The 22,595-nt window shown below is 42.7% G+C and overlaps 1 protein-coding gene across 6 annotated transcripts in view; it reads right to left on the minus strand.

Moving 5' to 3' along the window:
* The window catches only part of LOC140202951 (E3 ubiquitin-protein ligase MGRN1-like), a 187,120-nt gene that overhangs the window by 145,312 nt on the left and 19,213 nt on the right, over positions 1 to 22,595 (minus strand). Inside the window, exon 1 of one of the 6 annotated variants that reach the window (XM_072268583.1) lies at positions 18,019 to 18,110. The exons of the other annotated variants lie outside the window; for them this stretch is intronic. Coding sequence (XP_072124684.1) covers positions 18,019 to 18,037 — 19 coding nt within the window. The 5' untranslated portion in view covers positions 18,038 to 18,110. Of the gene's footprint in view, positions 1 to 18,018; positions 18,111 to 22,595 lie in introns of those variants that run through there. 6 annotated transcript variants of the gene reach the window in all.

A 22,595-nucleotide genomic window follows, 5' to 3' on the forward strand; every position in this document is an offset into this window, starting at 1 on the left:
ACAAAGAAGTAACAGACAAAATAAGTAAGCATTTTTTGTCAGTTTTCATCAGCAGAATACCTGAAATTCAAGAGTGCCAGGGAGCAGAAGTGAGTACAATCACTATTGCAAAGGAGAATGTGCTTGACAAGCTGAAATGTGGGACATTTGAGAGACTTTGAACTTTTTACTGTGCCATGGACTGTTCTTCATCAAGTTATGGTATCGTTGCACTGTTGTTAGCTTTTTCAGTCTTGGTCTGTCCTGTGTTTTGTGATATCACACCGGAGGGCATATTGTATCATTTCTTAATGCATGCATTACTAAATGACAATAAAAGAGGACTGCGTGTCTTCATAATCTTAAAAAAAAAGTCAGGTAGCTATCAAGGGGGAGAGCCCTGGCCAGGATTTTTGAGTTAAGAGAGCAGCTACAGAGATTTCTTTCAGGAAAAAAGTCACCACTAGCAGCACACTTCAGTGACGAGGAGTGGATAGCAAAACTCGATTATCTGTGTGACATCTTCAACCTGCTCAATGAACTCAAATTGTCACTTCAGGGGAGAATGACAACTCTCTTCAAGTTGGCTGATAAAGTGCCTGCTTTCAAAGCCAAACTGGAACTGTGGGGATGGTGAGTGGACAAGGGCATATTTGACGTGTTCCCAACATTAGCTGGGATTTTGGGAGAGACTGAGGCTGCACCGGCCTTCTCACAGCTGGTGCGCAATCACCTATCTTCGCTGTTGACAGAATTCGAGCGTTACTTCCCCACCGCAAATGACCCAAGGCGTGAAAAGGAATGGGTCCGTGACCCATTTGTGAATGTCCTCGGTGAATCATCCGTGTCAGCGTGGGAAGATGATCAACTCCTCAAGCTTGCAAATGACGATGGGCTGAAAAGTATGTTTGACATAACATCTCTGCCGGCATTCTGGATTAAAGTCAAGGCTGAATATCCTGAGATAGCTACGAAAGCACTTAAAACGTTGCTCCCATTTCCAACATCATATCTCTGTGAAGCGGGGTTTTCTGCAATGAATGCAACGAAAACTAAATTGCAGAATAGACTGGACACAAGGAAATCCCTTCGAGTATCGCTGTCTCCCATCACCCCTCGATGAGACCATCTTGTTGCAGGGAAACAAGCCCAGGGCTCCCACTGATTCAGCGATATTGGTGTGTCGCAATGATTTTATATGTTCATACGAGGAAAATATGTGCTGTGTGTTTAATATCCAAACGTTACAAAAAATGTTATGATGCTATTGACTTATAAGTGACTTATAATTGACTTATCACTATATTCATGCGAGGAAAATATGCACTGTGTGTTTAATATTAAATTCGTCAAATAAACCCTTTTAGAAACGAAATTGAGTGTATTAGCCACTTATAAGTGACTTATAGTTGAGTTATCACCTATATTCCAGTTGTGATTAACACACCCCCCCCCACCGTCCGCTGGTCCGCAAGAATATTGTCAGTATTAAACTGGTCCAAGGTGCAAAAAAGTTTGGCAACCCCTGCATTATAGGGAAGTACATGTCATGCACTTTGGTAGAAGCATAGACTGTTTTTTCTAGATAGGGAGCAAATACAGAAATCAGAGGTGTAAAGGGACTCGAGTACTAGTGCAAGATTCCCTGAACCTACAAGGGAACGTGCTAACATGTGGAAATCTGCAGATGCTGGAAATTCAACCAACACACACAAAATGCTGGTGGAATGCAGCAGGCCAGGCAGCATCTATAGGAAGAAGTACAGTCGACGTTTCGGGCCAAGACCCTTCGTCAGGACTAACTGAAAGAAGAGATAGTAAGAGATTTGAAAGTGGGAGCGGGAGAGGAAACATGCTATCTTGGATCTGGTCTTGTGCAATGAGACAAGTAAAATTAGCACTCTTGGAAAGAGTGATCACAGTTTCTCATACAAATAGAGATTGCAATAACTCAATCTAAAACCAGTGCATTATGCCTAAGAAGGGAGACTACAATGGGATAAGGGAGGAGTTGCGTAAGGTAGACTGGGAACACAGGCCATATGGTGGGACTGTTGAGGTACAGTGGAAGACTTTCAAAAAAATTTTTCCATGGTACTCCACAAAAGTATAGTCCAGTTAAAAGTAAGGACAGTAAGAATGGGGAGAGCCAGCCATGGATAACTAAGGAAATAAAGGAAGGCATCAAACTAAAATCTCGTGTGTACAAAGTCACCAAGAGTAGTGGGAAACTGCAAGATTGGGGAAAAACTTTAAAAAACAACCAAGAACCACTAAGCGAGCAATAAAAAAGGGAAGATAGATTATGAAAGTAAACCAGCACAAAATATAAAAACAGTCAGTAAAAGTTTTTAAAGCAGAAAATGGTAGCCAAAGTGAACGTTGGTCCCTTGGAGGACGAGAAGGGGGAATTGATATTGGGTAATGAGGAAATGGCTGAGGCTTTGAATGACTATCTTGTGTCGGTCTGCACAGTGAAGGACACTATTAACGTGCTGAATAGAGATGATAGGAATACGATGGGAGGTGAGGACCTCGATACAATAGCAATCACTAAAGAGATAGTGCTGAGCAAACTTGTGGGACTAAAGATAGACAAGTCCCCTGGCCCTGATGGAATGCATCCCAGGGCACTGAAAGAAATGGCAGAAGTTATATTTGAGGGCTTGGTGATAATTTACCAAAATTCTTTGGACTTCGGGCAGGTCCCAGCAGATTGGAAAAAGGCGAATGTCACATCACTGTTCAAAAAAAGATGTAGGCATAAGGCAGGTAGCTATAGGCCAGTTAGTTTAACATCTATAGTTGGGAAAATGCTTGAAGCATCATTAAAGAAGAAATAGTGAGGCACCTGGAAAGAAATGGATCCATCAGGCAGATGCAGCATGGATTCAGCAAAGACAGGTCCTGTTTGACAAACTTACTGGAGTTTTTTTTTTGAGGATATAACAAGCACAGTGGATAGAGGGGAACAGATGGACGTTATTTACTTGGATTTCCAGAAGACATTCGATAAGGTGCCACATAAAAGACTTATCCACAGGATAAGGATTCAAAGAGTTGAGGATGATGTATTAGCATGGGGAGAGGATTGGTTAACCAATAGAAAGCAGAGAGTTGGGATACATGGGTGTTTCTCCGGTTGCCAATCAGCAGTGAGCGGTGTGTCACAAGGGTTAGTGCTGGGCCTGCAACTGTTCACACTATACATTAGCGATCTGGAAGAGAGGACCGAGTGTGGTGTACCTAAGTTTGCTGATGACACTAAATTGAGTGGAAAAGCGAATTGTGCAGAGGATACAATGAGTCTGCATTGGGATATAGATAGGTTAAGTGAGTGGGCAAGAGTCTGGCAGATGGAGTACAAGGTTGATAAATGTGAGGTCATTCACTTTGGAAGGAAGAGAGGAAGATCAGATTATTATTTAAATAGTAAAAGATTGCAGCATGCTGATGTGCAGAAAGACTTGGGAGTGCTTCTGCATGAATTGCAAAAGGTTGGCTTACAGGTGCAGCAGGCCATCAAGAAGGCAAATACTATAGAATGTTGGCCAATGCTAGAGGGATTGAATTTAAGAGCAGGGTGGTTATGCTGCAACTATATAGGGTACTGGTGAGGTCACACCTGAAGTACTGCATGCAGTTTTGGTCTCATTACTTGAGGAAAGATATACTGGCTTTGGAGGCGGTGCAGAGGAGGTTTACCAGGTTGATTCCTGAGATGAGGGGATTAGACTATAATGAGAGATTGAGTCGCTTGGGACTGTACTCAGTGGAATTCAGAAGGATGAGAGGAGATCTAATAAAAATATATAAAATTATGAAAGGGATAGATGAGATAGAGGCAGGAACCTTGTTTCCATTGATAAGTGAGACTAGGACTAGGGGACATAGCCTCAGGATTCAGGGGAGTAAATTTAGGATGGAGATGAGGAGGAACTGCTTTTCCCAGAGAGTGGTGAATCTGTGGAATTCTCTGCCCAATGAATCAGTGTAGGCTACCTCAGTATATATATTTAAGATAAGGTTGGATAGTTTCTGCATGGTAGAGGAATTAAGGGTTATGGGGGGAAAGGCAGGTAGGTGGAGGTGAGTCCATGGTCAGATCAGCCATGGTCTTATTGAATGGCAGAGCAGGCTCGACGGGCCAGATAGCCTACTCCTGCTCCTATTTCTTATGTTCTTATGTTCTTAAACGGTTAACTTGCAGGTCGAATTGATAGTAAGGAAGGCAAAAGCATTGTTAGCATTTATTTTGAGAGTACAAGGATATAAAAGGGAAGAAATTTAATTCAAACCTTTTATGTACTGAATATCAAAAGGTCTGTTCAGAGTGGACATAGAGAGAATGCTTCTAATAATGGAAAAGTCTAGGACCAGAAGGCACAATCTCAGAATAGAAGGACATTCCTTTAGAAGAGAGATGAAGTGGAATTTCTCTAGCCAGAGGGTGGTGAATATGTGTAATTCATTGCCACACAGCTGTGGAGACCAAAAAATTTGGTATATTTAAAGTAGAGGTTGATAGGTTCTTGATTAGTAAGGGTGTCTAAGGTTACATGGAAAAGGCAGGAGAATGGGATTGAGAGGAATAATAAATCAGCTATGATTGAATGATGGATCAGACTCGATGGGCCAAATGGTTTAATTCTGCTCTTATGTCTTATTCTCTATGAGGAGAACAGAGCATGCAAAAAGAAATAGACAGGAGTTCAAGTAAAAAAGCAAAAAAGTGACAGGTGGAGAAAAATGGGAGACAGTATGAAATTATGTACTTCTATAATGAAGAAAACTAAAGCAGAATACATTTTAAATGCCAGAATTATACCAAAGTAACCACTAGGGGCCACACTGAACAACTACGTATGCATACTGTGGCCACTAGGGAATAGTTCCATGCATATAAAAACACGAGCAGGCAATTACAAAGAAGAGAAAATCTGCAGATGCTGGAAATCCGAGTAACACACACACAAAATGCTGGTGGGACTCAGCAGGCCAGGCAGTATCTAGGAAAAGAGTACAGTCAACGTTTTGGGTCTAAACGTCCAAAATGTTGACTGTACTCTGTTCCTAGATGCTGCCTGGCCTGCTGAGTTCCTCCAGCATTTTGCGTGTGTTGCAAGCAGATAATTAATTGTTAAACTGCATGGAAAATAACAAATAAAGTCAATCCAACATGGTAGAGATGTGAAAACATCAACCAATAGAAAACAACACCTGCCAAGTGTTCACAGGCTGTAGAAAATCTCTTCACAAATGTCACTAAAATGACAGCAACTGAGTTTTTCCATTCATCTTAGCAATGAGTAATGCTGGCTTTCATGATATCCATGACAAGCTGATAGTACAATATATATATACAATTAATGGTGCAAATCTGATACGAGTTTGCTGTCTGCCAAAAAAATCATTACCCATGAGAGGGAGTAATGGTTCTAACTTGCTTGCACAACCTTTGTTTCCTTTTAGGGCAAAAATGTGGGATGAGAGAGCTGGGAAAGATACACCATAGGTGAAAGAAAATCCATAAAGTTTTGATAATGTTGAAGTAAAATTAGCTAGAAAATTTAAAATCTGCATAAACGTCAGCACAATAGCTGCTAGCAATCCCCCAAGAATTGCTCCTTAAAAGCAGTAGCCAGTGGGGAAAGAGACATTTTTATACGAGAATGATAAGGTGTGCGCTCGTTTGAAATATTACATACTGTTGCATTGAATATCAATATTACAGTGAAAAATATCTTTATCAATTTAATTAATCTACGCTTCAATTATACAATAATGTTACTGCAGTTGCACAGAGCAGGAGACTATGACCATATTAATGCAAATGAACATTGAAGACTTCAGAAAACAAATTCTGAGAAATCAGGAATCAACAGCAAAGCAATTCTGTGCAACATCATCAGTTTTCAAACAGGCATTCAAACATCTTAAGGGTCATCAGAGAGCAAACGATTTCAGTTCAATATTACTCAAATTAAGACCATAAGACACAGGAGCAGAATTAAGCCACTCAGCCCATCAAGGCTGCTCTGCCATTTATTCACAGCTGATTTATTACCCCTCTCAACTACATTCTTCCCCTAACCTTTCATGCCTTTACTAATCGAGAACCTATCAACCTCCACTTTAAGTATACCCAATGACTTGGCATCCACAGCCATCTGTGGCAATGAATTCCACAGATTCACCAGCCTCTGGCTAAAGAACTTCCTCTCATCTCTGTTCTAATTGAACGGCCTATTCTAAAGCTGTACCTGTTGACCCTAGATGCTACATATACACAGAGGAAGTAGTACAGCAGAGCAGTATGATTAAATGTTTTTACTGAATCATGTTAGCAATGGTACACGCTAGGCAACTTACAGTGAGGAAGCAGCAAACCAACTTGGAAACATGCACACTTGAAAGCCTGCACAAACAGCGAGCCCAACACTCAGAGACCCAATTGATTCACAGCCCCACCAAAAGACTGCAGACACACCTGCCACATTCTTGTAATCAATCTGATTTGGTACATTCCTCCCACCCCACCATGGATGGCAACCGCAGATGTAGAGAATCAGTCAGATAAATTTTTAAAAATGATGCAATGTCTATCTTGCTTGGTATCAGTCAACTATCTGGCATACCCTCGTGGACTACCATGGTGGGGGGGGGGGAGAGGGTGGGTTCAATCTCTCTGTCTTCCTGGTGAAATGATGTTGAGGGCAGTGAGCTGTGAGTTCCCTCTTCCCTTGATGAAGCAAGCATCCATGGGATCATCTGCTGGGATGCTGGCTTCATCAGCAGAGAATACTAATCCAGGTCCCATCAATTCACTGGCATTTCTAATCCAGATGTCACCAAACAATTCAAATTGAATTGAATTGTCTTTACTTCTTACATCCTGTACATACATCAGGAGTACAAATCTTTAGGTTATGTCTCCATCTAAATGTGCAATGTACAATCATAGTAATTTATAATAATTTATAATAAATAGAACAGTCAAGGTAACAGAGAATACACTCAAATCAGCATGAGTTAATCAGTCTGATGGCCTGGTGGAAGAAGTTGTCCCAGAGCCTGTTGGTCTTGGGTTTTATGCTGTGGTACCGTTTTCCAGATGGGAGCAGCTGGAACAGATTGTGGTTGGGGTGACCCGGGTCCCCGATGATCCTTCGGGCCCTTTTCACACATCTGTCTTTGTAAATGTCCTGAACCATGGGAAGCTCACAACTACAGATGAGCTGGGCTGTCCGCACCACTCTCTGCAGAGTCCTGCTATTGAGGGAAATACGCTTCCCATACCAGCCAGTGATGCAGCCAGTCAGGATGCTCTCAATTGTGCCCCTGTGGAAAGTTCTTGGGATTTGGGGGCTCCATACCATAGTTCCTCAGCCGTCTGAGGTGAAAGAGGTGCTATTGTGCCTTTTTCACCACACAGCTGGTGTGTACAGACCACGTGAGGTCCTCAGTGATGTGGATGCCAAGGAACTTAAAGCTGTTTACCTTCTCAAACCCAAATCCATCGATGTCAATAGGGGTTAGCCCGTGCCCGTCTCCATTGCTCCTGTAATCCACAACCAGTTCCTTTGTTCTTGTGACATTGAGGGAGAGGTTGTTTTCTTGACACCACTATGTCAGAGATGACTTCCTCCCTGTAGGCCACCTCGTTATTGTTTGAGATAAGGCCAATCATTGTAATGTCGTTGGCAAATTTAATTAGCAGATTAGAGCTGCGGGTGGTGACAGTCATGGGTATACAGGGAGTAAAGGAGGGGACTTAGTACACAGCCCTGATGGGCTCCTGTATTGAGAGTCAGAGGAGTAGAGGTGATGAAGCCCACTCTTACCACCTGCCAGCAATCTGACAGGAAGTCCAGGATCCAGCTGCACAAGCTTTGACTATCTGTCAGCTCAAGTTCTGCTACTTATGCTGGATGACAGCCAGTAGCTAGATTTCTTCTTGTGAGATGTGCATGTAAGACTTTGTCTGTGGTACCAAGTATTTGCGTGGTCTGGTAGGCATATCTTATTCTTGTTTCATGGCCTCTTGTTTGCCACAAATTTGTTCCTGGATGGCTGGCTATAGATCTAATAGGTGTGCAAGGTGCACTTAAACATTCACTCAGCAGGTGATGCACCTGCAAGTTCGTTTGGGACAAGTCAGTAATGGAAAATGCAACTGCTTAATTTTGTCAAGTCACCCTGTGTTTCGTTGGAAAGGTATTGTTTCACCATTTGCACTGCTTGTCTTCCAACCCTTTTGATGCTTCGTGATGTGGAGCTGTTGTCAGGTATCTAAAATGATACTTCTCAACAAGCCCTTTACTTCATGCACTTGTGAAAGCCACCTGTACCACATCTGCTCTCTGCACTTGGTCAAGTTCTTCTGTCTTTGGACTCACTGCATATGGTGGTGGGTGAGCTTGTAAAATTTCAGCTGGCATTCTCTTTAAACTTTAACTAATCTGCTGAACCACAGTATTTATCCTAAGCATCAGCATGGAAAACACACTGGTGCTTTTATAATAGAGAACACAGTTGTTGCAGTACTGTATTGACAGCAATTTTTTTAACCCAATTTCTGCCCAGCATATTAGGCATTTGGCCTCCGTTGACCACATGCATAAGTAAGTGAAATAGATACCCCGGTGAACCACACACTCCCACACTATCTCCAGTATAGCTGTGGAACAGAGCTTGCTGGTCATAATTTTGGAATCTGGCTCAAGGATAGTTTGCATACCATGGTGACAACTGACCCCGTATCCAGCTCAAATTTCACAGGCTGGATGTCGAATGTGACGTAACCAAGTAAAGAGGCTGGTTTTAGTGGCCAATGTAATGGGTTTGGAAAATAGTGCCCACTTCTTTCTTCTGTTTCCTTGCGCAGAGGTGATAGTTGAATCCTGCCACTTTCTCATGGCACACTGCTTAGCAAACCTTCTTGAGCTCACTCTCTCGAGGAGTCCTACCTTCTGAAAGAACCAGCAGACTGTCTTTTGATGCTAGCAATCAGACCATTCAGTATGACTTTCATCACAGCAATGACATCTCTATGGAGGCTTACTCGATCTGCCAGGAGACTATAGGGTTTGGGTTGGTAGCTGCTGGCAAACATTGATATTTTCAGGAGGGGGCTCTTGTTACAGCATTACCTGAATCAGTGTGGATGAGGGCTGGCTGAATCTGTGTAAGGCCTCTCTTGACTGCTTCCTGGTGGTGAGCTATGGAACACATTTTGTCCCAAAACAAATCATGCTTTTTGGACGGGAGTCTCTCCTATGTCCTTCCATCTTGGACTCCAACGAGCAGCTCTTGGATAAGCATCGCTTCTTTGAATTTGCTCAGGGGGAATATCTTCGTACTTGCATTCCTGCACCACCAGGATCAGTTTTATAATAAAATTATCTATGCTCTCACTGGGTCTGCCGAGGCTGTGAGAACCTGACGAATGCCATAAAAGCGCTGTCCTACATCCCGAAAGCATTGTCCAAAACCTCAAACATGCCTGTTATTTCAAGTTTGTTGTATAGGCACAGAGTATCAAGGAATCTCTGCCCAAGGTCTCCCAAGTACATGCAAAGCAGCTTGAGTTACATTGCTTCCTCCAGTTTTGCAGCTGGTGTTAAAACCTCGATGTAGTCCAGAAAGGTTTTCTTCCATTGTAGCCAAGTTCCAGGGGTTGGTGCACCCAAAATGGATTGGGTGCTCAGAGTAGGGTGGCCATTCTTGTTTTCATCCTTGTCGCAATACGTTATGTATGTGCCGAGCAAGAACTACAACGGAGTGGTATGATTAAACATTTTTACTAAGTCACATTATCAACGGTACACACTAGGAAGTGACAAACTGCACCCACCAAGATGAAAACATGCACGCATGAAGGTCCACACAAAAAGGGAGAGCCCTCTGCATGAAGGCGGCTCAATTGATTCACTGCACTATTCAACAGCCACAGGTACACCTGACACATTCTCATAATCGATCTTATACGGTACACCAGATATTCCCAATATTTGAAATATCCGCTCCATATTCAACCTCTCAAGGCCTTTCACTGTGATTCCCCCCTCATTCTTCTAAACTCCAATGAGCATACAGGCCCAGAGCAAGCAAATGCTCCTCATACAGTAACCCTTTTATTTTAGTGCTCAGTCACATAAACCTCCTCTGGTCTCTCTCCAATAGCAACACAATCTTTTGTAAATATGGGGCCCAAAACTGCCCACAATATTCCCAAAAGCGGTCTGACCAATGCCTTAAAAAGTCTCAGCATTATTTCCTTGCTTTTATATAGTCCTTTTAAAATGAATGCTGACATTGCATTTGCAGCTGAAACTTGCAGCATAGAGAGTAACCTCAGTTACTTGTGGACTTAGGCACATACACTACCAAATGCAGAAGTCAAGACTTACTGAGTCACCAAAGGCAAGACATTATAGTGAGAAAATCCTCACTAAGGTCCATGCCAGGTCAAATCTGGAGTTCCACCTCATGTCCATCAACTCCAATGGGATATCTAAGCCAGTGGTCCCCAACCTCCAGGCCGCAGAATGATACATTGCGCGAAGAATGCAGTGGTGCAGCGGTAGCCGGAACGCACCCAGCACATCTTTTAGAAAAAAGCCGAAATAAACAAGCTAATTAATTTGGTGCCGCGCGGCACGTAGATGTCGGCCTAGATCAGGATCCCGGCGGCATCTTTTAACGTCTCCAAGTCAGGGTTATTAAAAAAAATTAACAACTTGTCAGCATTAATGAAAGGAAAAAGTCTCACTTCCATACTGAAAGTGTTGCTTTGATCACAGTATCTGCAAATTATTTTGTGTTTACTTCCAGATTTACCTTCTTTTAAAGCCAATCAGGCAGGAATCCAAGGGGTCGTGTGGCAGGAGGTTGTGGAGATGGTGGAATGATAAATCTAGCCACGAATACGTATGGCCCAACCCGTACACAAAGGCTTTATAGGCAAAGGTGGGGAATGAGTGCTAGAGGTTAGGGGCCAAAACACAATTCAAACCCAGCTATCTAACTCGTGGGTACAAAGACCAGCGAGATCATCTCTCTGCATCCACTCAAGGACTAACATTGGTATTCAGGGACAATGACCAAGTCCATCATTATTTCTGTCTGGATTACAGCACCACTTTCCCTTAAAACAGATGACTCCTGTGTTACAGAGGGGCTGCATTCTCGAAAACAGCTCATATAGTGATTTTCTGTAATGTGAGCAACACGCATCAAAGCTGCTGGTGAACGCAGCAGGCCAGGCAGCATCTCTAGGAAGAGGTACACTCGACGTTTCAGGCCAAGACCCTTCGTCAGTACTGCCTGGCCTGCTGCGTTCACCAGCAACTTTGATGTGTGTTGCTTGAATTTCCAGCCTCTGCAGAATTCCTGTTGTTTCTGTAATCCAATGACATACATAAAGGTGTGTTACTACTACCTATTTTTCTCTCATATTCAGCCATTTTATTGGTGCTGACAAATTGACCCATCATAAGAATTCTGGCCAACATACGACTTGGTGAAGGAGAAGACTCAAGGATTGGGAGAGAGTTTAGGAAGTGGAAATATCAAGGAAACCGATGGGATTTGAAGATTGGGATTCTTGAGTGAAAGGTGGAGGTGGTCATGGAGGTAACAAGTTAAAGAGTGATAACTTAATGAAGGTGACAACCGAGGGATAAGATTCAGGAGCCAGTATTAGAACTACTCATGGCCACTGCAGCTTTGAACAATGTACCATGTCAGAGAAAATGCTTCACAAAGGAAGACTGCGGTATTGTTGTACACTAAGGCCTCTGTTCACATATTTTACAATTAGAGGTGTGACAAAGGAGACACTCAAGCTGTGACTACCAACCCAGTCAATGCAGTGATGTCAGCATTCCACCAAGTACACCCTCAACTCCATCTTTCAAAAATCAGGGGATTGACGATATTTACATAGACCATCTACTCAGAAAAATTTAAAAGCTGAAGATACAAATTGCTCTTCACAATAACAATAACCAAGGCCCTACTTAACCTCAGGGAGTCAACCTGGCCCTGTAAGGGGACAGTTGACAGGCTGCTTGAATCCGTTCAGGGATCAAAATAGGCCAAATTTTTAGATCATATATCCACAGCCTGCAGATGAGCAGGAATAAATTACCCTCATGCCTAGACCATCAGCATGTTCTACTCATATCCCTGTCCTGTTCTCATTAAAAGTGATGGCTGATGACCAAGGAAGAACAGCAGCTAGTTATCAATAAGAGCTACAACAGGGATAAAATATTTTTTAAAAGAGTATAAAAAGCTTTTAAGTAGCTTACACGTCTTCCTCAAAAACTTACGGACTCTTACAAATTCCAACTATGAATAAAAAGCCTGTTTTATGGACCTGCAACTTTATTTGCCTTGTTTGCAGCACAGCCATGATCTTTTGAAGTTCATCTTGCAACTTAAGTAGAATATTAATTATTTTACTTAACTGTAGACAGCAACAATCTCATGCAACATTCTTAAACAAATCTTCTGGATGTAAAATTTTTAAACACCCATTTGATTTTTGAAATGTTTCAAGCTCAACACAAATTGATTTTTATGGTCTTCATTGGTTCAGTGTAAAACTCTGCCAAAGAACTTGCAATTCAATGAATGAACTACTACAAGTTTGAAAAACTGCCAGGAAACAACTGTAAATTAATTTGTAAATGCCGTTGGAATTTCAAATTCTCCTCCCTGCAGTGTGACTTTTTAAGCAAAGTTGCATTGGAAGTTGCAATATCCATCTCAACAGTGTACTCAAAAAAAGATACCATCATTTATAGAAGGCATGCTCATTCCATCTCAGTCACTTAAAAACATGTTTATCAAAAATATATTTTTGTGGAGTAGCATATTAAACAAGAGCACAAATGTACTAAAAACTCTGGTACTATACAGCATGATGTACATTATATAACAAATAGCACATTGCAAATTTGACTTTAGTTTGGTAGGGTTCAAGTTCCAGTAAATAATTTTCACTTCACACTCACTGATCTATAAATTGGTACTTCAATCACAATTCATTGAATCAGATATATGACATGTACAGTGAAATACAGCATTTGCATTAACAACCAATACACCCAAGGATGAGCTGGGGGCTAGCCATTGGTGTTACTGCACATGCTACCGCTAACATAAAATGCCCTCTAAGTTGAGCAGAACAAAACAAGCAGCAGCCACAACACCACAATAAAGGCCACAACAGCACAACAAGCCCCTTTTTTATCAGCCCACCCATTCACACACACAGACATGCCAACAACCCCAGAACAGGCTGCCTCTGGGTCTCCAGTCCTTGGCCCCAGACTCTCAGACATCACTGACAACTGGGGCAAAACCCCAGTACTTGCCAATCAAGGATTTGACTTTTGGGCCTCAACTCCCAGACGGTATGGACCACCAACCCCAGTGATATGGGGGGGGGGGGGGGGGGAGAAGAAGAAGTCACATGCCCTCATGTCTTCTTTGGGCATTTACCTCCAAGCTTGCAGACTTCGATCTTCAACCTTCAGCTTTCTAACTCCAGACACGCCGAGCTCTGGACATCAACCTTCTGCTTTGAGGTCTGGACTTGCTGACATCTGAGTACTGACCCAGAACTCACAGGTTTGACCTTCAAGCCTCAATTTCCAACTTGCATAGACCTCCAATCCTGATGACTTTGGCGGTTACCAGCTCTCATTATTTCCGCCTGTATGGATCTCCGATAAGGACACACCAACTTGGGGATCTCTAGTCTCCTCAGCACCTGCCAACCCGACCTCCAGGATTGGTGACGTTTGACCACAGAGCAGTCCCACCTGAACTCCAAACACTGGCTTCTACCCAGACTCCTCATTTACTGCCCCTAACCTACAACTCCCCCTCATTCCTGGCCCCAAAACCATACCTATGAACCTAATGTTGCGAGAATGAAGTCACTGGAGAAAACTACTAGTAGATATGAAGCAGTCTGTTACTGTAATAATATTAGTTTCATTATTGATCTTACAACTCTTCATTCCATGTAACCCTGAAAATTCAAATTGTTCAAAATCAAATACATCCTATTATCTCTTCAAGGAGCTGGAAAGAGCAGAAATGATAGAGAAAGTGAAATAATGAAATGGAGTTCTTACAAGAAGAAGGTTGAAAAGTTTATTTGAGACAGCTGAGGGAATTGGTCAGCTCATAATAGATAATAGTTGCTAACATATTCCGAGATGTCAACCGATGTCACAGTGAACAGTCAAATCTGGACCATATGAAAGTGAAGGCAGGGTGAAAATTGGCATTAAATTACTGAATACACTTTGATTTTGATATGTTATAACACTTGAAGCCTTTTCACAGGAGCTTTATGAACCAAATTGGACTTCAAATGGCATTTGCTGATATTAGGACACATGGCAAGAGCTCAATCAAGACATATATTCTTAAGCAACACACATCAAAGTTGCTGGTGAACGCAGCAGGTCAGGCAGCATCTGTAGGAAGAGGTGTAGTCGACGTTTCAGGCCGAGACCCTTCGTCAGGACTAACTGAAGGAAGAGTGAGTAAGGGATATGAAAGTTGGAGGGGGAGGGGGAGATCCAAAATGATAGGAGAAGACAGGAGGGGGAGGGATGGAGCCCAGAGCTGGACAGGTGATTGGTAAAAGGGGATACGAGAGGATCATGGGACAGGAGGTCCGGGAAGAAAGACAGTGGGGGGGGGGGAACCCAGAGGATGGGCAAGAGGTATATTCAAAGGGACAGAGGGAGAAAAAGGAGAGTGAGAGAAAGAATGTGTGCATAAAAATAAGTAACAGATGAGGTACGAGGGGGAGGTGGGGCCTAGCGGAAGTTAGAGAAGTCGATGTTCATGCCATCAGGTTGGAGGCTACCCAGACGGAATATAAGGTGTTGTTCCTCCAACCTGAGTGTGGCTTCATCTTTACAGTAGAGGAGGCCGTGGATAGACATGTCAGAATGGGAATGGGATGTGGAATTAAAATGTGTGGCCACTGGGAGATCCTGCTTTCTCTGGCGGACAGAGCGTAGATGTTCAGCAAAGCGGTCTCCCAGTCTGCGTCGGGTCTCGCCAATATATAAAAGGCCACATCGGGAGCACCGGACGCAGTATATCACCCCAGTCGACTCACAGGTGAAGTGTTGCCTCACCTGGAAGGACTGTTTGGGGCCCTGAATGGTGGTAAGGGAGGAAGTGTAAGGGCATGTGTAGCACTTGTTCCACTTACACGGATAAGTGCCAGGAGGGAGATCAGTGGGGAGGGATGGGGGGGACGAATGGACAAGGGAGTTGTGTAGGGAGCGATCCCTGCGGAATGTGGGGGGGGGGGGAGGGAAAGATGTGCTTAGTGGTGGGATCCCATTGGAGGTGGCGGAAGTTACGGAGAATAATATGTTGGACCCGGAGGCTGGTAGGGTGGTAGGTGAGGACCAGGGGAACCCTATTCCTAGTGGGGTGGCGGGAGGATGGAGTGAGAGCAGATGTACGTGAAATGGGGGAGTTGCGTTTAAGAGCAGAGTTGATAGTGGAGGAAGGGAAGCTCCTTTCTTTAAAAAATGAAGACATCTCCCTCGTCCTAGAATGAAAAGCCTCATCCTGAGAGCAGATGCGGCGGAGACGGAGGAATTGCGAGAAGGGGATGGCGTTTTTGCAAGAGACAGGGTGAGAAGAGGAATAGCCCAGATAGCTGTAAGAGTCAGTAGGCTTATAGTAGACATCAGTGGATAAGCTGTCTCCAGAGACAGAGACAGAAAGATCTAGAAAGGGGAGGGAAGTGTCGGAAATGGACCAGGTAAACTTGAGGGCAGGGTGAAAGTCGGAGGCAAAGTTAATAAAGTCAACGAGTTCTGCATGCGTGCAGGAAGCAGCGCCAATGCAGTCGTCAATGTAACGAAGGAAAAGTGGGGGACAGATAACAGAATAGGCACGGAACATAGATTGTTCCACAAACCCAACAAAAAGGAAGGCATAGCTAGGACCCATACGGGTGCCCATAGCTACACCTTTAGTTTGGAGGAAGTGGGAGGAGCCAAAGGAGAAATTATTAAGAGTAAGGACTAATTCCACTAGACGGAGCAGAGTGGTGGTAGAGGGGAACTGATTAGGTCTGGAATCCAAAAAGGAGCGTAGAGCTTTGAGACCTTCCTGATGGGGGATGGAAGTATATAAGGACTGGACATCCATGGTGAAAATAAAGCGGTGAGGGCCAGGGAACTTAAAATGATCGAAAAGTTTAAGAGCGTGAGAAGTGTCATGAACATAGGTCGGAAGGGATTGAACAAGGGGTGATAAAACAGTGTCGAGGTATGCAGAAATGAGTTTGGTGGGGCAGGAGCAAGCTGAGACAATAGGTCGGCCAGGACAGGCAGGTTTGTGGATCTTGGGTAGGAGGTAGAAATGGGAAGTGCGGGGTGTGGGAACTATAAGGTTGGAAGCAGTGGATGGAAGATCCCCTGAGCAGATAAAGTCGGTGATGGTGTGGGAGACAATGGCCTGGTGCTCCTTAGTGGGGTCACGATCGAGGGGTAAATAAGAGGAGGTATCCGCGAGTTGTCGCTGTGCCTCGGTAAGGTAGAGGTCAGTACGCCAGACTACAACAGCACCCCCCTTATCGGCGGGTTTAATAATAAGGTTAGGATTAGTGCGGAGGGAGTGGAGAGCAGAGCGTTCGGAAGGAGTGCGGTTGGAATGGGGACAAAGTGCGGTGAAGTTGAGACGGTTGATGTCCCGTCGGCAATTAGCGATAAAGAGATCCAGAGCAGGCAGAAGACCAGAGCGGGGTGTCCATGAAGAAGAGGAGGGTTGAAGACAGGAGAAGGGGTCATCGGTGGGGGTGGAAGAGTCCTTGCCGAAGAAGTAGGCTCGGAGACGTAGAGTCTTAAGTACATTTTTATAAAATGAGAGCGGTAGAAGGTTTCAGGCAATAATTACAAAATTCAGTGTTGACAGTTGAAGAGTACAGTCACCAATGATGTAACGATTAAAATGAAAAGTGCACAGGAAACCAAACATGGAGTACTGTAATTATCTTGCAAGGCTGAAGAACTAAAAGAGAATGGTGCAGTATGTGTGTGGTACAGAGTGGTGTGTGCACAGAAGGGAGGAGGATGTGGAAGCAATGGCATTAGAAAACAAAAGATGAGAATTTTAAACTAATGGAATGCCAGATCAGGAGCTAATGCGAGTTATTGAACACAATGGTGGGGTAAGCATACAAGACTTGTTGCTGGTTGGGAAGTGGGCTACAGACTTTAGATAAACTCAAGCTTATCAACAGCATTTTGCTTACAATAACCAACTAGAAATTAAACTTTAAGAAACGATATATACTTCACTTTCCGACTGACAGTTACATCATTTTACAAATTCTATCACCATCACTTCCTTCCACCCTGCGAATCAGACAAGAGAGACCATAGATTCTGGAAACAGGAGCAACATATAAAAAGTTGGAGGAACTCAGTGGATAGTCAACGTCACCCGTAATTTCCCTACATACTGCAGATGCCGCATGATGGGCTAAATACCTCCAGCTTTTTGTGCAACCCTCATCCAAAGCTACACTCTGACAAAACAGTTAACTTTAAACAATAACAAATGATTATGGGATCTTATATGCTTTGAGTGCCATCATTATACAATAATCCAATAAGCTATGGGGAAAGTTATTTTACAATGTGTACATTACGAAATCTGAATTTATTTATATGCTAAAAATGTTGTTCAATGTAACCTCTCTTACTGCAGACAAAGACTTAACAAAGAAAAAAACATTTATTTTTTAAAAAGTGAAATGAGTGGAATGCAAGTTCAATAAAACTCAAAAATATACTTGTTTCAGTGAGGAAGAGGGAGAAAACACAAAAAGAAAAATCCAAATTAAGAGTTTTGAAAGGTTATAATAGGAAAACACCTGTGGGATTTGGCTGGCAAACCTTTTTAAGCACCTCAAGTACCACAGAAGCTAACTCTAGTCCCAAAATACTATTTAAAAAAAAGTAAAATTATTACCTCCAGCATGTTTCTCCATTCAATTTCCCAGTCCAATTTTATATCAAATTAAACACAGTGAATGGTCAGAGATTTGTTTGAAATGGAAAGGACAAGCTAAGAAATAATGTTTAAAAGAATTTAACACCTCCCTTTTCCTCTAAACTAGTTGCCACCAGTTTGGTTTCCTTCAAGTTTCTTCAAGTTAATGAAAATTTCCATGGTAATAATTAAACCTCTAACATTCCTAACTTGTTAGTGGAAAGATTTAAACCACTCATTATATCCCAGATTTTATGTTTATTAGCATTTCAAAGCAACTGTACTGCTCCCACACAAAGAAATACAAATTTCACAATATATAGGACAATGATAATAAATCTGATTCTGAACAGAAAAGAAATTTCTGTTTGCTCAAAATATTACATTCCCAAATGTCAATTTGCCTACACTGAAAGCAGCTTGGTTTAAACCAAAAAAGATGGAAATACTATCCATTTTCAAAGACAAAAAGGCATAATGTGTGAATACAGGAGAAAGCCCAATGACAATCCAGTACATTCCACAATTACACACACAAAAAAGTGCTGGAGGAAATCAGCAAGTCAGACAGCATCTGTTGAAATGAATAAATAGTCTACATTTTAGGCCAAGACCATTCATCAAGATTGGAAAGGAAGGGGGAAGAAACCAAAATAAGATGGTGGGGGGGTGGGGTGGAAGGAAGCAAGCTTGAAGGTGATGGGTGAAATCAGGTGAGTCGGGGGGGGGAGGGATGAAGTAAGAAGCTAGGAGGTGATAAGTGGAAAAGGCAAAGGGCAAAGGGATAGGGAAGAAGGAATCTGATAGTAGAGGAGAGTGTATCATGGGAGAATGTGAAGGAAGAGGGGCACTGGGGGAGGTGCAAAGGTGATAGGCAGGTGAGGAGAAGAGGTAAGAAGCCAGGGTGGGGAAATGAAGGGGGAAGGGCAGAAGGAAAGGGAAAAAAAACAGAAGTTGTTCATGCCATCAGGTTGGAGGCTACCTAGACAGAATGTGAAGTGTTGTTTTTCCAACCTTAGAGTGGCCTCATCATGGCAGTGGAGGAGGCCATGGACTGACGTGTCGGAACAGGCATGAGGATCGCAATTGGAATGGTTGGCCAATGGGAAATTCCTCTTTTTACAGATGGAATTGAGGTGCTCAACAAAGCAGACACCTAATCTACTTCGAGACTCACCAATGTAGAGGACGCCACAACAGGAGCATCAGATACAGTAGATGACCCCAATAGATTTCCATGTGAAGTGTTGCTTCACCTGGAAGAACTGTATGAGTTCTGAATTTATGTGAGAGAAGAGGAGAATGGACAGGTGTAGCATGTCTGCCACTTACAGAGATACGTGCCGGGAAGGAGATGAGTGCAGAGGGACAAATGAACAAGGGAATCAAGGAGGGAGTGATTCCTGCAATAGTTGGGGGGGGGGGAGGTAAAGGTATGTTAAGTCCTACCCCAAGGTGGAAGGGTCCCACTGAAAATAGCAAGAGTTGCGGAGGCTCATGCAGTGGTAGCTGAGGACAAGAGGAACTCTATCCCTTTCAAGGCGACGGGAAGATGGGATGAGGGTGGATATTTGGGAAATGGAGGAGATGCAGATGAGGGCAGCATCAATAGTAGAGGAGAGAATTCCCATTCTTTGAAGGAGAGTATCTCTGATGTCCTGGAAAGGAATACCTCATCCTGGGAACAGATGTGGCAGAAACAAAGAAAATGAGAAAAGGGAATGGCACTTCTACAGGAGACAGGGTGGGAAGAGGTATAATCAAGATAGCCATTGGAATCAGTGGGTTTATAAACGGTATCAGTGAACAGTTGTTTCCAGTGATGGAAAAAGAGAGATCGAGAAAGGGAAAAAAGGTGTCAGAAATAGACCAAGTTAATGTAAGGGGAGGGTTGATATATTACACACAATATCTTGAGATTGATGGATTTGAATGTGTCTGCCTATTTATACGTCTACCTTTCCTTTGCCTCTAGCCATTTTGATATTACCAGAAGAACTATATGATGAATAGATACCATGGTATATCAATTCTTATTCTTTGCAGCCTTTGATAAATAATCACATCAAACATTTATATCACTCTAGTTCTCACACTCATTTTGACTGCATTTGATCAATTCAAATCTGTTAATCAATTGTCAGTTAAGTCTTATTTGTTTACCTTCCTGCCCCAAGACTGTTCCACAACTTATCCTCAGACCCTTCTTTTTTTTCACCGAGTCATAGCTCTCCCTAATGCCACTGTCTGCAGATATAGAGTAAGATTCACTTAAAAATATCAACACCCAAATCAACCTCCATTTCTCAACAACTGCCTGCCTCAATGCTGTCCAACTATTCTTCCAATAAATAGTCTTACACAAATCACGTATTCTTTCTTCTCAATATTAGGAATATCATTCAGTTACCACTGCAAACTCTATACTTCAAGAGCAATCTTATCCCCTTCTAGCCCTGATCAGGTTAATTTCCAAATCCAATTCCTCACCATCTCTTATACACCTCACTTAACCTCCAAAACGGTTCGCCTGCAGTTGAAACCCACATCTATCTGTTACCTCTAGATAATTATTCAAAACTCTCTTGATTGGCTCTTCTTCCTGACGCTAACCTTTGGTCACATTGTTGTGGCACAGCCTTGGGGGAGGAAAGTGAAACAAAATGTCAGCATGCTTATCCTGTCCTACACCAACATCCTTTGATCTGTAATTTCTGACAACACACTGATCAACAAGGTCTGAATCTGCGTGCATCAAATCAGAAATCCATATCCCATGTTTTATCAAACCCTCGTTGTTCCCTTGCACTGCAGCCTATGCAGTACAAACGTCATGCTACACCACATTTTGTGCAGCAAGCCTGCCCTTTGTACCTTCAGAGGGGTTATTGTGCTCAATGGCCCCCTTTTGTATGATCCAAGAGATAGTGTCACAAAACTCCACTAAGCTTTTCACACCTTTCATCAAATCCATCTTGTTGACTAAACTACTGATAATCCAACCTTATTATATCACATCAAAGTTGCCGGTGAACGCAGCAGGCCAGGCAGCATCTCTAGAGGTACAGTCGACGTTTCGGGCCGAGACCCTTCGTCAGGCCCAAAACGTCGACTGTACCTCTTCCTAGAGATGCTGCCTGGCCTGCTGCGTTCACCAGCAACTTTGATATGTGTTGCTTGAATTTCCAGCATCTGCAGATTTTCTCATGTTTCCTTATTATATCACCTTTGGACAGACCTTGATGTGTGATTAAAAATTCTTTAGTGCAATGGAACATATTTTTTGTTAAAAAGGCACAAATTACAAATTATTGCTATTATGTATCATCGCAAAAAAAATTAGGTGTCAAGATTTTATTCATTATGGCATGGAGAATCAGAATTACAAGTGACAAAAAGTCCTACAAGTCAATTTTCTGTTAATTCGTCAGTTAAACACATATTCCAGGAAAGCATAAACTACTTAGCATTCAGGAAAATGCATTTCATGCTTTCCTATCAGTAGCTCCTCAGTTTATTATGGAATATCATTACAGTGGATTAATAGCTGCATATTCCGACAATTTATTGCAACTTTTAATAACAATGGATCAGTCATACCATTCCCAGCAAAACACAAACCATGTTGTCTTTCTAATCTACAGATTAAAATTAAGCAGAAAACTGTAAATTCAAACATGAAAATTTAAAGTTCCCTTGTGATGCACAAATTAATACCACGCTGCCTCATGTAGTGCTAATCTTTAGCCTGCAACAAGCAAAGATTGAAATGGAGATGCAATGAGTAGACTCCGCAAGCTTAAATGAATAAATATTTTGAAATTCTCATTTTGGATTGCTATCCAGAGGCACTTGCTAAGAAAAACACCCATCGTCTTCCTCATACAAGAAAGTTAAAGTCAAAGTCTAGTTAATTGTCATATGCACAAATACAGTGTGAGAGCAAAATGGTGCCAGTGAACCATGGCATCATTCTGCAGGGAACGTACAATACTTCTAAACTTATCTCTTTTGAATTACTCTCACTACAATCTGCAACATATAATTTCCCTTTAAGCAATGTACTTTTAAATCGACTTATAGATCTACAGATTTCATGACCTCATGAAGGACTCAGCAAACTTATTGTCAGAGCTGAAAGTGAGGTTGGGGATGGGGGAGAGAAGATTCCAAGCCAGGCTGAAACACAGAGCAATGAGACCCCTTCTACCCAGCACCTTGACAGCAAATGTGCAGTTGCTAGAAAACCAAATTGAGGACCTAAGGTCAAGATTGCTGTATCAGAGGGAAATGAAAGATTGCAACACACATCAAAGTTGCTGGTGAACGCAGGAGGCCAGGCAGCATCTCTAGGAAGAGGTACAGTCAACGTTTCAGGCCGAGACCCTTCGTCAGGACTAACTGAAGGAAGAGTTAGTAAGAGATTTGAAAGTGGGAGGGGGAGGGGGAGATCCAAAATGATAAGAGAAGACAGGAGGGGGAGGGATGGAGCCAAGAGCTGGACAGGTGATTGGCAAAGGGGATATGAGAGGATCATGGGACAGGAGGTCCGGGGA

The sequence above is a fragment of the Mobula birostris genome, chromosome 9 (genome assembly GCF_030028105.1).
Source record: "Mobula birostris isolate sMobBir1 chromosome 9, sMobBir1.hap1, whole genome shotgun sequence".
Lineage (NCBI taxonomy): Eukaryota > Metazoa > Chordata > Chondrichthyes > Myliobatiformes > Myliobatidae > Mobula > Mobula birostris.